This window comes from Thermobia domestica, chromosome 11 (assembly GCF_964235325.1).
Source record: "Thermobia domestica chromosome 11, izTheDome1.hap1.1, whole genome shotgun sequence".
NCBI lineage: Eukaryota > Metazoa > Arthropoda > Insecta > Zygentoma > Lepismatidae > Thermobia > Thermobia domestica.
In genome coordinates this window covers 24,821,849-24,837,291 of record NC_137464.1, presented here as the reverse complement: position 1 = coordinate 24,837,291, position 15,443 = coordinate 24,821,849, and the positions used below count along the sequence as shown (strand labels likewise).

Below are 15,443 nucleotides of genomic sequence, written 5' to 3'. Positions count from 1 at the left end.
TCAGACTACTTTTCCAGCAACCGTGATCTGTACACAATGCATCTTTCCTATCTTTATAGAATTCGGAAGAGAAAGAGTAAATTTTAACAATTATTAATGTACTACACAATGTTTTTCCGGTGTCATGAGAGAAAATTAATTAGAACGGCCCGTGCGCTGGTGTAATATTACAAAAATTAACATAATTGTAGGTGCTAGAAATAAACAATAAGTGTGTCGAAAATGTGCAATGGCAAGAAAGACCTTGTTTAGAGTGCCACTGAATTTATTTGTTGAAAAGGACAAATGAATAATTATTGATTTTAAATGAAGAATGTTGTTGTTTAATGGTTACGAAGTTGTGATATGAGATGAATGCTTTTGTGGAAGAAACGAATATAGAAAGTGCCTGAAAGAACGTTAGAGTTCCATTCGTAATTTGGTGTAAAGAATTGTACTAAAAGAGTACTGAGATTGGAGATAGTGTTAATTCTAAATGGTAACGGCGATACGTATGGAAGGTGTACACAACTTGTAAGAATTAATGATATGAGATTAATTTCAGAAGTATGACCTGAACTAGAGTCTTTTCGGAAGTAACCTAGTTTAGTAGTATCAATAATGCAATTAAAGTACATTATTTGCCGATTTGTTGATCTCTTGTTGTCTTATCTGTTATGTAAATGAGAACGTTAGTTATGTCATCATCATATATTTTAGACACTATTTCACCAGAACTGAAGAGTCTTTTATACACAGGGTGGCCCAAAAGTAGGTATACAGACCTATATTGATCAAGTATGACATTTTAATTTATTAAGGTAATGAATTTATTTGCTTCGGTCTGTCCAAGTTTAAGGCATAAGTGAAAAGAAATTAAGAACAAATAATAAAGAAAATAAGTCAGTACCTATATGAATAATAATAACTAAATGTTATAAAATACTATGGGCCGATCAGTACGGGACTGTATACCTATTTTTGGGCCACCCTGTAGATTAAAATCTCATTTTTTTTTCAATAGATGAATTCTTGTTGTTTATAACTTTAAAAAAAGCACACTCCAAAATGTATTTCTTTCTTTCTTTTAATATAGAAAAAGGACGGGAAAATGAACAAACATACTGACCAACCTATTTGCATATGGCTCGTTCCTTCTCAATGGAAGAAGAAAGATTTTCTATTGAAAGTGTCAAATAACAAAGCAACACGAAGCATCTTTTTCTTCGCCAAAACATTTAGCACATTCCGTTTCTTATTCAAGTGACATTGATCAGCTTTTACTCCCTTCCTATTCTGGCCGGAAACTATCGCCCAGTTTGAATTTGTTGGCAACACCGGATTTCAGAGAGAAAAAAAATATTTGTTTCACTACTAAGTAGAACGGAGAAGGTTAATAACTCAATTTTCTGGACCACACAATGAGGGTGTGAAGAAACTGCCAGAGGTCCACACTATTTTATTTTTGCCTACTACTGTTGTTACATGTTTCAGTGTAAAATGGCCAAAGTGCTGAACCTTGAACAATATAAATAAATTGACTTACTTGGAATATATGTAAAGAGAACTTCTTTGACAGCCGGTTTCAAAAATCCTTCGGCATCTTCTATGAATTCAAAAGAGAACACCTTCCTCCTAAGTGACGCCACTAGAATTTTGTTTATGCCTTCCGACATGCACAGCTTGGTGAGAGAGTACACATTTCCTTGCGATGGCAACACAAAATAGTGGGCATCGACCACATTGTGCAAATTCGGCATGTGGCCGCATTAGCCTATGATACCTAAAAATATAACAATAAATATACATATATGGTTGATTTCCTGCTTGTAAATGTAACTATTAAAAAAAAAAAAAAAAAGTATTTAGATATTTCCCTCTGTTTCTTTTTGAAAGTTCAGGAAATTAATATTTTCAATGGCGAATTAAAGGCTACGGAGCAACAATATAGATTTAGATAACGTCGGTTGGTTCCACTCTGAGTGGAATTTCCATTATGGTTTATTTCTTTGATAATTATGCTTTATTATAATTTTTACATAAATAATGGAAGGCAAATACTAATTCTAAATACCTTATTTTCTATCAATTTATTAATACTTTATACATAACAGTGTTTTCACATCAATAACTCAAATCAAATACTGTTTACTATAATAAATTAAATTATTTGTGGCTGTAAAGTAAGTTTGTAAGACGGTATAAGGTTGTACAGTCAGCAACAAAAGCTCTTTCCGTTATGAAATCATTTTCGTAAATAACTTCAAAATGGAAAGACAATTTCAGTACAGTTTTCAGTAAAATAAAAAGAATGTCTGTACGTTTCAGCCATACCACCGTTGTACGTTCGAACCATACGACCATTATTACCAAAATAAATTTTTACCAAACTGAAAGAACTTTTGTACCTGACTGTACAAGTAGACACTACAATAATATCTTGCTACAATGCTTAAGAATGGAAATCTAGTTATCTACGTCAGTCTCACTTTTTTTTTTTTTTTTTTTTTTTTTTCAACTGTACTACTTTGAAGACGTTGGTCATTTTACAACTTTTAGGTAAACAAAATTTTCTTGTGCTAGACACGACTTTTTAAAACTTAAATTTCAACTAAGCTTACAAATACTTAATTGTCAACTGAAGCAGATGATGAAATGCCCTCCATTAAAGTGTGCAGTTTCCACAAAACCATTGAACTTTACATGATATAACGTTATTTTAATTGTCGCCCTGTTTTTCACAAAACTGCAATCATATTTTTAAATTCTTAAGTTATAGGTATGTAAGAAAACAAAATTTTACTTTTTAAAATATTCACTGTTAAATTGCTTGGCTTTTGATTGTTGATATTCTGAAGTAAATAAATTTTCTTCTTAGCTCGTAAACTTTTCAACACCTCAAAAAGATTACAGAACAAGCAGCTGAAACTATTACGAACAAACTTCAATAAATGCAACACAAATATATTTAGGTATTACACTAGTTTTAAAAATGTGTTCCTTGAGAACTATTTCAGATTTCAAATCGATGTTGTTATTAAAAATGACAGTATGATATTACGTTCATTTGTTGATGTATTTGTGGGATGTAGTAGGTAAGAACCACTAATCATTACACTGCTATAAAATGGGCACTAATTTGTCTACATGCCGAGTGTAAGGAGCTACATGGGTCTACATATTTCCGAAAGGTGTTTTAGCAAACGGAGGCTGATTGTAGGACGGAGATTAGGAATATGTAAGGAACTTTTTATTAAAATTTACAAGTAAGATATGTTACTTCAGAAAGGAAAGGAAACACTAATTTCGTTGATTGCGTCTGGATTTTGCTTAAAGGTATGGGTCACTTAAGCCGCGGTCCTTTTCACCATGTAAAATAGTTTAACGTGAAATGAATTAGTTACACGAAGAAAAGAAGCACAGCCTAACAGAGATTCTCATGTTTTGTTGGGTGTCTACACGTTTCTAACGATGTTAAACTGTCATTTCTTTCACAAAGAAATTGACTAAAATACTACATGAACAAACCAATTCAACAAGAGGTATTTTTCCAAATATAAACTCTTATATTAAAAGAGTAAACTGTGTTTGTAAAATTATTCGATCTTCATGAGAGTATCTTAATCTAACGAACAAAGCCACAGTTTAAGCAGACGAAACAATCCAGTAAAAATCTTACAGACACAATCAATGGAATTAGTGTTGTCACTTATCATTTTTAATAATTTGGTTTAAAATGCATAAATTTCAAACTTTCAATGCATGTTGTGAATTACCCTTTCATTATTTATTTCTCACCCTCTCCTGAAGTTTAAGAAGCAGAAAACTTAAATATAAACAATACTTGAATTTCTTAACAAATTTTCTTAGGTGGAGGATGCCTTTGCAATCTTTCATAAATCAATTAGCGGATACAAAAGTTTAAATGTGTGTCAATGCTCTCATTGGCGAAACTACAATCAACAATACTATAATGTCAGTGTGTCATACAGAGAAGGGCTTTATTTTTAGAGCAGTTTAGCTCAAAACCAGTAATGAAAATCTTTCCTTATTCTAGCATAACAACATTAACGTAACTTATCAGTACACTTAATAAAAAATAAATAAATTTTTTTTAAAAAGCACCAAAACTGAATTTATTCTATATCCACCGCACCTCTAATCTTGCCCAAAATTCGTACAGATTATGAATACGAGGACAAATTTATACACCAGTGAAACTCGCATTTCTTTCTGAAAACAGTATCTTCACATTTTAAACACCTCTTTTCTCAGTGTATGCCATGCCCCACTTGGAACAAGTAAACTTGAGGAGCACAGCCAGAAATAATTGTTTACAAACTGAAATTCTTTCATTAGTTATCTCCTAATACCTTCTAGACAGACACTATTTTCTTGGCTCCTGCCCACCAACCGAATACATATTTTAAGGATTGCGATTAAGAATTAAATTTCTGAGCTGTCGACATATATAGCCACGTTAACCTGTTACATATGAGGGATGACGTCCTTTGGCGATCGCACTGCTCGCGAAATTGGAGAAGGAAAAAAAACAGCCGGGGACCTTTATGCGAGGTATCAACCCGGCATTTACCTCGTGTGAATGAGGAAACCCTCACTAGATATGGCTTGCCTACACACTTTTCCGACCGAGCGTACCCACCGTATATATTTATAATGTGCCTGCAAACTTATATGCCATAGACAATAAGCTTGCACAAAGAATGCCCAGATTTTGTGTATCATTAAAATTAATAGAAAATTTGTCGTAATGTCGCTGATTTACTTAATTTTATCAAATAGAATACGCGTACACATTTATATGCTATAAATAATATACCTGCAAATCTATATGCAATTATAACGCTTACTTGTGAAGAAAACAAGTACCAGCATTTGCTAGAATGTTACTTATCAGTAAAAGTTTTATCAACACCAGTTTAAGCCGTCGAAGACAGTGACCCATACCATAGTGCGTCTTTCGGGACCGGGCGCGAAGGAAAGTTTTGTACGCATGTAAAGGAAGAGAGTCACGAGAAACAAGCACTACCCTGGGGTTAACTGCTGTATCACCGGACCAATCAGAAAATTTACCAGATGGATTGGAAAATTTATTTTGATTTGTGAGGAAGAGGAGTGAAAATCAGGTGAAGAGAATAGTTGAAGATAAGAAAATACTTGTTGTTGTTAGTTGTTTTTGGTGTTGTAAGCGGCATTATATGAGACGGAAGGGACTATTTGGCGGAGAGGTACACTTGTTATGATTTATGGGAAACGCAGTGAGGAAATGCTGCGTAAATGACAAGACACATATTGTCACATATAGTGTTTGAGTTTTGTCGATTGTATGAAAATAAGGAAAATCGGTTGTTGAAATTGTGTGAAAGGCATTGTCTACTAAACAGGGGAGCAGTTTGTCGTAAGTGTAGAACAAACTGAAACTACAGAAAAAAAGGGGCACCTAACCAAACCTAAAATAATTTTGTACGTTTTGATAAATTTTTGGATGGCTTTTAGTGTCTCCCCCCAAAGCTGTGCAACACATAAACCATGCATTTTGTGACAGAACCTATAAAGAGGCTTTCCACTATCCACGTTTATGCGTATACCCACCACCGCTGACGCGCCTGCTCCTGGCGGACGCACCCCATTGCTGTCGGTCGGATAACCATACTGCGCTCCTGCCCTGAGTCGGTTAGATAGCATTCATGTCTTTCAATGGCCACCTAACGTAAGTTGTTTCGTGTTTTATGCCATACTTCCACACTGTATTTCGAACAATAAGCACTACCAAGCGTACACAGGCCCCAAACTAGTATTTTTGGGGAGAAACTAAATATTTCTTTCTTTCTTTCTTTTTTTTTATTTATTATTTATTTATTTTTTTTTTTTCAATTTTCGTGTGGTCACTATACAGCAGTAATGCCCTACCTCTGCTAGTTTTGGATTACAACTACCACCTCTTTAACGGTGTTCCTACGTTTCCAGAGAACATATATGTTCTCCGCTCTTACTGAAAATTTTAATCAAAAATTCCTCACATATTCCTAATCTCCGGCCAGTTCACTTGAGCAGACGGTTCTACCAAATAAAAAATTTATAGGTAAAATACAATGTGAAACATTTTTCGTGAAGGAATGAGAATGTGAATATAGTAATTACACTCAGTGAAAAGCATTTTGAAGTGAAATTTCGGCATTTATTCCGAAATTGGGCGTCCGCTTTCGCCACGTATTTTTGCTGTTATCTACTTTGCATAGTTCCTGCAATTTGTTACTAGGTTCATTAATCCGTGCTCTTCACAAACTTTTAAAAGATTTTGTTCGTGATCAACGTATTGCTTCACAAATGTTAAAACTGTTACTTCATTGCCCTTATACATTCGTCATGTTGATGACATAAACGCTCATTTCTTTCCCACAATGCAACTGTTTTGTTACCTTGCGCCAAGTAGTTCACTCCGCTCGCCGTATAGTCCCACGTTTACACCCGCTTATATATAACAAGTAAACAGATTTTTCGAGACTCTTATATATTATCAAGCAAACAAACGATCACATATCTTTCCTGTAAATTTTAAAAATCTTGCTGAAAACGGACGCCCAACTTTGGAACCAGAAATTTCAATAATAGCGGAAGTATTATAAGTGCGCTCTTCCACTTTTCTCGTTTTCGCATATACCCCCGTCGCTTACGCGCCTGCACCCTAAGGATGCACCCACCCGCTAACGCTCGGGCCTCCCTGCAGCGCTCCTTCCCTGACTCGGTTAGATAGCATTCGTGCTTTTTATAGGCCGCCTACCACAAATCGCTTTGTGTTTACATGCACTGTGGTTTTTATGCCATACGCCTACACTGTATTATACTGAGTCCTCCTGAAGTCAATCTAAAAGTTGTAATGGAGGTCCTCATTTTGTGTATGCTCTCCTAGAAGAAATACAGAGCGGGAAGGTCCCTCCATATAGACTACCAGCTAAGTTGGTTCCTTTTTGTACGAAAGCTTAATATTCAATTCACATAGTATTCCGAGGGAGCGTCAGCGAGTGAAGGCGGAGCTCCAACCGAACTTGAAAATGTAATAAATATGTAAAAATTTGGTAGAACCGTTTGCTCGAGTAATGCCTGTCCGCGCTATAATCAGACTGCATGTGGTAAAACACCTTTTGAAATATGTAAACCCTTGTACAGTTTCTTACACTCGGCATGTAGAAAAATTAGTGCCCATTTTATAGCAGTGTAACGTTAAGTGGTTCTTATATAATATATGCCAAATATATCAACAAATGAACATAATATTATACCGTGATCATACTATTACTGATCGACTTCAAGACTTATTCTTGGAGATACACCGTATTTTAGAAGCGTGTAAAGCCTCCAAATGTAAATAATTGTATACGACAGCAAACGTACTTCTAACAAAAGTATACAATTCTACTGTAATACAACGTCTACTATTTGTAACATTTAATCCTACTAATTTATAGTGCAATCATAAATTTAAATTACCACTTTAATCACACAAAACAGCCCTTGCACCGTCGTACTGCATTCGTACCGTAAACAACCACGGTGTGAATGAACTTTCATCTAGCGTTACAGATTGTAAATTGGGAGATATATTTTTTTCTGGGATACTTACAACAAACTTCAACAACAATCCAATGTAACATATTAAATGACATAGAATGCCTTTTGTGGTAAGTATATCTTTCGCAAAGTTTCCTGAACCCATAATGAATCCATATATTTGTACAGATTAAGAATAATTCGAGGTGCAGATTAAGAATAGTCCATCAAATAAAATTTTCTTTTACTTATTGCCCAGTGGTGGCTTCAGTGAGTAGGCCGGGTAGCATTTTCGGGTCACGGACATAAGCTTACCGGCATTAAGCTCACCGAAAATAAGCTTACCGGGATTAAGCTCACCGGACAAGCTCACCTAACAATATATTTGCATTGTTAGATAATTAATGCAATAAAGAATACAATAATGATAATTAATTACATTTATAGGTTAACTGATTTAATTACAAAGGAAAATAAACCTGAATAAAATAAAGTTGAAAACAGATTTGGTCAAACAAAAGAATACTACCCCTCTCCTCTGCTGAAACTTTCGATGCAGGATATTTTGCAGCACAGAAATATCGGTAAACGAAATTTTGGTGAAAGGGTATCTCCTTCTTACTTTTTTCCACTATGGCTGAAAATATCTGAGATATATTTCATTTTGCTTTAGAAAAACGTATGATGGGTATGAAGAGGTATTAAAATCTAGACTTTGACAAGTAGTAGGCCTAATTAAGTAGAAAATAGAGCTACTAATGCTATATATCATTTGTCAGATATCAGAATAAAATAGTAAGGATGTTGCAGGGTTTAATGTGTTAAACGTTGGCAGGCTTTGAGGAACTTGTAATAAAATGTTTCAGATATTTAAATCTGGGCTTTGACTACTAGTAAGCCTAGTTCCTCGATAGTAAATAGGCTATATGACTAATATCATATAGGAGTTATTAGGGATGCGCACGAGACGAGTCGAGACAGGATTTTCCAGACAAAATTCGAGTCGAGACACGGCTCTTCCAATAGAGAAATATATATTTTTCGAGTCGAGCCTATATAATCTATAACCTATATATATATATAATCTAAGTGGTATCACCAATCCTCTTAGCAAGCAAATTCTATTATGGAAGTATTCATGCCTAATCTTGAAATTATTGTTGTTATAAGAGATTGTTCTAATTCTAGGTTCTAATTTGGGGGGTGTATAGCGAGAGGTACAGTCACGAACATTAATAAGTGGAGGTTGAAGCCATAAGAAATAATGACTTCAGCCTCCATTTATTAATGTTCGTGGCTGTACAATAATTAAACCTCATATATCAAACTTAAAAAGAGCTTTAATAATTTTTAATGTGATTTTAAGTGTCTGTGAATGAATTATCTTATGGACTTGGCAAGCCTAGCACACGTATGTGTCAGAGAAATGCATGGTTCAATGTAGGAAACTAGTTTCCTTAAATGGACCCATGTCAATAATTTAATTATTTGGTAATAAATATGTCAATAATGAGTTTTTGTTACAATATGCATACCATTTTAAAGCAGATACAATATATTTTGAAATTAAATCATCATTCTCTTATTTACTTGTGTATTGTCTAGTTTATATGGTAAATAGTGGTAACTGGTTCAAATTAGGCAACTCTCCCCTAGTTGTGCTTCAAGTCAATTCAACATGAGGTCCCACTAATATCCATTTGTAGGGAATTACTTTTAGTAGAAATTTCTGAAATAAGTGAAGTAATTAAATTTGACAAAGATATAAATAAAATTCTCTTCACACAAGGCTATGAAGCAAACTGTTCTCGAACACGAAATTTTACAGCAAAATATCTGGAAGGCGTTTATCCCAAATTATGCAATAACATCTACTGGTGTTAATTCAGATGTAGGTGTGGATATATCCATGAAGGAATACAATGCGAAAAACATGATATATAATGCATAAAACAAATTCAGTACAAAAATATATTGTGTGAATGAACAGAATCAGCTTACACTAACTAAATCAGTAATAATTAAATCCTACTTTCAAACATTGCCAAAATATGTCAAATTATATTATTTAAATCTGCCAGCTAAGATTTACACTCCGGCAAATCAAACAATATAAAAAAGATGCCAGTTTTATGGTCACACCATAACCAGATGCAGATACAAAGATAATCGCTGCAAAAGATGTAGTGATTTTTAGTGATAAAATGTGTGAATATACTCGAAAAAATTAAACGAAATCTTTTAAGTTTTATGTCTCATGATTATGTCGGTTAGGATAAAAGAGACGGTGATGATGAGAAATGAATGAAATGGTGGAATGAAGAAAGTGGAAGAAAACAGGAGAACTCCGACAAAACCCACACACTTTTTAGTTCACCACAAAGTTCACTTGGTGCGAGCTGGGGTCGAACCAAGGAGCCCATGCATCAGAGGTGAACACTTTACCACTGAGCCACCGCAGGCCACTAAATGCACACAAATGTTTACATTGCTCTCAAGAGCATGATTTAGATTATATCGATTGTGTAGAATGATTAGTCAGAAATAGATCAGAAAAATTCCTTGTATATTTCATTCAATGAAGTCAATAAGTTGATTAGTAAAACACATTAACTATCCTTCAAATTCAACACTTTTGCAGCAACAATCAAAATTAAAAATGATGCAAAGGGAAAGTTGTCCAAGAATTGGAGTCTAGTTCGCTCTCAGGATTTAAATAAAGCAAATAAATAATCGAAGTATTGTTACCAATACAGGAAGAAAACAGAAAAGACCGGAATCTAATACACACACATATACATCACAAAACTTGGGAGTAGAGCCTGGAGTAAAAGATTCTAACAATCATGTTGCGTCTATTTCAAGCCAAATTCCTCTTAGGCATAATATGTATTAGCAATCCCAATCAACTTAGAAAACAAGCACGATTCAAGATGAACATTTAGAGGAACAGAGAAATCCAATCAATAAAAAATCATTTCTTCAAGCAATGGTGAAATCCCTAAAAGAACATTAGAAGAAATATAATTCATATTCCGCATCAGAATCTATTCTCAAGAAAACTTATCATCCAATAATGAAGTATTTTATTTGCATGTCAGAAAAGATAATCAAAATATTGTGGAGCATTCAAGACAAGCGAAAAGCTCATCAAAAACTAATCTTATGCCATTGCAATCTAATCATTCACGAAAATCCGAATCACAACAAATTTACTCAACCGAAAGAAGAAGTAATGATTGTGAATGTATATGCAATCACTTTTCAACAACAAGTAGGTAGATGGCCCACCTCCACCACTTGAGGTGTTTGAACTATTAACAAGAAATGTAGCTATCCACATTTCTTCAAATAACAGATTCTAGTTATTAATTTACATCTCGTATAACTATAATCAACAAACAACAATAACCATTTTATCTATATCTGAAAGATATAATTACCAAGACAAGCAATTCTAGTAAACATTTTTTTGATAAAGGTCAACAGAAATTTGTAATACCTTCATAAGGAGATTATTTGTAACCAGATTACACTAATCCCTCAGATCACCACTAATCTAGTAAAATGAAAGAATTGAAAGCTGAATTTGATGAAAAATATGGACAATTTGAAGAACATTGGGAGAAGGCAGTACAGGAAGCAAAATACCTATGTGAGCCAGAGAAAAAGAGGCTAAAATTACATGATGATTTTGATATAAGCACCAGGCCAGGACCAGAGGCGGATCCAGGGGGGCGATCGGGGCGATTGCCCTCTTCCCAGAAGAGGAAACTCTTATTTTATATATATTTGGAGCCCTTAAAAGTAGCAGTATGACAACCCACCGCCCCCCCTCCCAGATGTCGGTCCTGAATCCGCCCCTGGCCAGGACAGACTTAAAAGTTCAGCACTAATCTCTATTGAAAGAGATCTACTTTCGGAGGTACGGAAAACCCCCGAAACTTCTATGACTAAGTCATTAATGATTTTGGCAAGAAGTCCAGAAGGATTAAGACTCACTTCAAGTAGTTCTAGTTTTAGGTAACATTTTTAACGTATTATTTTAATCAGTAGTTATAATAATGCGAGGGTTACACTGAAAGTTTCAGGAATCATGTACTGGGAGCAACGTAATCTGTCAGATTTTGTTATAGTTATAAACTGTCATCTTTGTTCACTACAAATGCAAAACCGTATACAATTCGGAATATTTGTTTTTGTATTGCACCAGTTTGAAGTGAGGTGGTCATGATCAAAAATTGACGTAATCTGAGAGCACTTCCGTGCCATGATTTATTACGATTTTGCCAAGGGTTAAGGCAACAAGATTGTGTTCGTCGGATGAATGCTACTTTTCCTGATGAAGCCCCATCGCATTTGACAATTGACAGATGATTTCAGGAATTCAGATGTGGTTGGATCAGCCTGAGTGATGAGGATTGTGCAGGTCGTCTATTGACAGCCATTGTGCCCAAAAACGTTGAAGCTGTTCGTGAATTAATTAACATTGATCAACATGTGACTTATCACGAAATTCAGGGGACCTTAGGCATTGGCATGAGCCAAATATAAACAATATTGCATGGTCATTTAGGCGTCAAAAACTCTGCGTTCGTTGGATCCCACACAATTTAATTCAAGTACAAAAAGACGTCCATGTGAAGTGGTGCAAAGCTATGACGAAACGGTTCAAGTCTGGATTTGGTATTTAACATTGTAACAGGTGATGAAATATGGATTTATGCATATGAACCAGAAACAAAGTGACAATCTGCTGTATGAGTGTTCCGCGATGAACCTAAACCAACCAAAGTTGTTCGTGCACACAGCGTCTCCAAGACAAATGACTGCATCATTTTGTGGAAAATCAGGTCATATTGCAACTGTCCCACTGGACAATCGTAGAACAGTCAATGTAAAATGGTACACAACCATATATCTACCAGAAGTACTGAATGAGCAGACAGTCCAACCTCAACCGTCGAATCATTCTGCTTCACCACAATGTTAGCTTGCAAACAGCAGCTGCCACAGTGATTTTCTGGAACAGAAAAAACGTTCGTCATGACACATTCGGCGTATTCATCGGATTTAGTCCCAAGTGATTTCTTTTTATTTCCGATCATGAAGAACACGTTGCGTGGGAAGCGCTTTTTGCACTTCAGAAGAAGCCATCGAAGCAAACAAACTGCATGTTTCACAGGTACCAACTTCGGAGTGGCATAGGCCTAACTGTTTCAAGATGTACTTCTATCGCATGAAACAATGCATTGCTGCACAGAGGGAGTACTTTGAAAAAACAATTAAAAATTGCTATACTTTGATGGTCTTGCATTCTACCATTTTCCCGAAACTTTCAGTGCAACCCTCGCAATACAGTACCAGTAGTAGAGTAATATTAGGAGTAGTGTAACAGCAGAAGTCAATATATTAGTTATTGTTTGTAGCAGTGGCTTTAATTCAAATGTTAAATGTTTTTAGAGCAGGGATGCAAATAACCACTCGCCCGGGTCGACTGGTTCATCGGTGCGGGCGAGTATTTAATATCGTACCGAAAGTATGTAAATGATTTCTATTGTGGACTGTGGGCTAGTAGCTTTTTTCTTTTGCGAGTAAAATTTTGTTGCTTATTTGCATCGCTGTGTCAGAGTTTACAGATTTCATTGGATTACTTACTCAAAGTAAAATTTCACCACACTCCACTGAGTAAGACCTCATCCTATACTTTTCCACTATATATTTTTAATATTTCATTATGTAATACTCTTTTATTAATTTATTATACGCTCAACTAATAAACTGCCCAATGGTGTTTCTTGCCTGGAGCATTAAATTGGTGAAGAAGAAATTGCTGGATTTTTTCTAAAATATTACGAAAAAAAATAACGAGCACAAGGAAAGAAAAAAAATATAAAACCTAGAAGTTGTAGTTTTGTTAGATGAATATTAAAATGCCCACACAAAACCCATATAATATTCCAATTTACTGCTTTCGTAATTTTGTCGTTGGAAACTTTACTTTCATCATCCTCCAAAAATATCAAATCACCTCGGTTGTATTTTTCTTTTTTTCATTTTTAATTCGTGGTGTTTTCATTAAGTCACAGAATAACTCCCATTCTCAAAGGAGTAATTTCTTCCCCTTTTATTTCTTCTTCTTTTCTAATCCAACGAAATAACTTCGATATAAAAACAAAGTGCCCACATAACGGTTATTCTGTTCTCAATTCAAGTAATGATGTCTCTGTTTTCCGTTTTGTTGTTTTTTCCTGTTCTATTGTTTTATTTATTTTTCTTTCACTCATTTCTTTTTGTTTCTAAACATGCTTCATTCGTTACAGATGCATTTGCGTTGCAACATTTGATGTGAAAATTGTTTTATAGCTTTCGCTTGTTTAGTCTTGTATGCAGTTCACGCAATTATTCCAGCCATTCGTTCGACCCGGTTTTTGCCATACTACTACAATGTACTTTTTGTTTCTATTTTTGAAGTTGTTTTATCACCCTTTTCTCAATAGCTGTAACAGCTATATCTGCAATGACAAGTTTACATGAAGGGGTCGCGGTAGTTCAGTGGTAGAGCGCTCACTGTGGTGTGAGAAGTCCTTGTTTCAAGTCCAGCTAGGCCAAATGTGATTTATCGGAGACAAACACCATGTACGTGGGTTTTCTAGGGATTCTTTCGTTTCTTCTCATTTTTCTTCATCCCCCATTTCGTTCATTGTCAAAATCACTGTCTCCCCTAGCCTTGAAGTATGATTGTTATTTTCTTTTTTTTTCTTTTTTTTTTTTTTTTTAAAGTATCGAATAATAATAAACTACAGCGTGATGCAAAGTTACTAAAATATTTTTGTTTTGAAACATAGTTCTTTGAAATTGATCAGATTTAGCGTACATGAATGACAGATTTGTGTTCTTGCTTCACAGTTTGGTATATCAAGAGTTCGATTCTTGCACCCAGCCACCATGACTAGATTTTCCAGGGTCTTATCACGGCAGGACCGTAGCTATGGGTCTGAGACTCTGCGCGCACTTTTAGCCCGATTGAACTTTGTTTGTTGGTGTATCTATAAACGTAATGTAAACTCAAGTTAACATCCCCCCCCCCAAAAGGATCTTAATAATTCCCCCATATCCTAGTTTTGCTATGGGAAATGTATCATAATAACAAGGGACGTATGTGAACTGTGACAGCTAGATATTTATGAAAATTGGTACCCTGACTAACTGTGGATCGCTAATCATCGTGGTGATAGTCAATAGGTGCGGAAATTCCTTGTTTACTCGCTACGTATATTACATGTACCAAACAGTGACCAGGGGAGGCTGTGCCGAGCTATAACCCAAAAACACCGGAAAAAGGCCAAAAAAAAAAATTAAGAATGTGTGCAGGTAACCTGATACCTACTGGAGGGGGCACGTGATTAAGAACACGGCAGTAGTGTCACACAAGCAGTGTTACCACCCCAAACTTATAGTTTTCTTTTAAATATAACGTATACTAGTTTATGACATTAAAACAATTAGCATAAAACGTGAAAGAAAATAAGCAAGAAGTGAGTTATCAGTGTTGCCAAATATGAGGCTATAAAGTTGAGAAATTATTGGTTCCGTACAATGAAAAGAACAAATGTACAACAACAACAACAACAACAAGACTGCAGAAGGAACTAATGTACAGTAGGGAGTATACCACAGCATACCAGCATCCAGTAACTTACGGGCTTGATATATCATGTTTAGTGTGCGACTAGGGCGAAAAATGTACGTATTTTGCCATACTATCTATGGCTTTTCTGTTGTATGTATTGGTGTACTATGTTAAAACATTTTACGCCTGTATATTACTGGTAACCTGAATGCAGTGTGTTTTACCTTCATCGTTCTCTCAGATGCTAACGTTTCCTATACTC

At 35.1% G+C, this 15,443-nt stretch overlaps 1 protein-coding gene across 1 annotated transcript in view; it reads right to left on the bottom strand.

Annotated features, from left to right (window-relative positions):
* Positions 1-7,622, bottom strand: part of LOC145663986 (KICSTOR complex protein kaptin-like) — a 48,234-nt gene extending 40,612 nt beyond the window's left edge. The window contains exons 1-2 of the mRNA XM_081730253.1: positions 7,489-7,622; positions 1,526-1,762 (exon numbers count right to left, since the gene is read on the bottom strand). Coding sequence (XP_081586379.1) covers positions 1,526-1,739 — 214 coding nt within the window. The 5' untranslated portion in view covers positions 1,740-1,762; positions 7,489-7,622. The remainder of the gene's footprint in view (positions 1-1,525; positions 1,763-7,488) is intronic.
* Between the last annotated feature and the right edge of the window lie 7,821 nt (positions 7,623-15,443).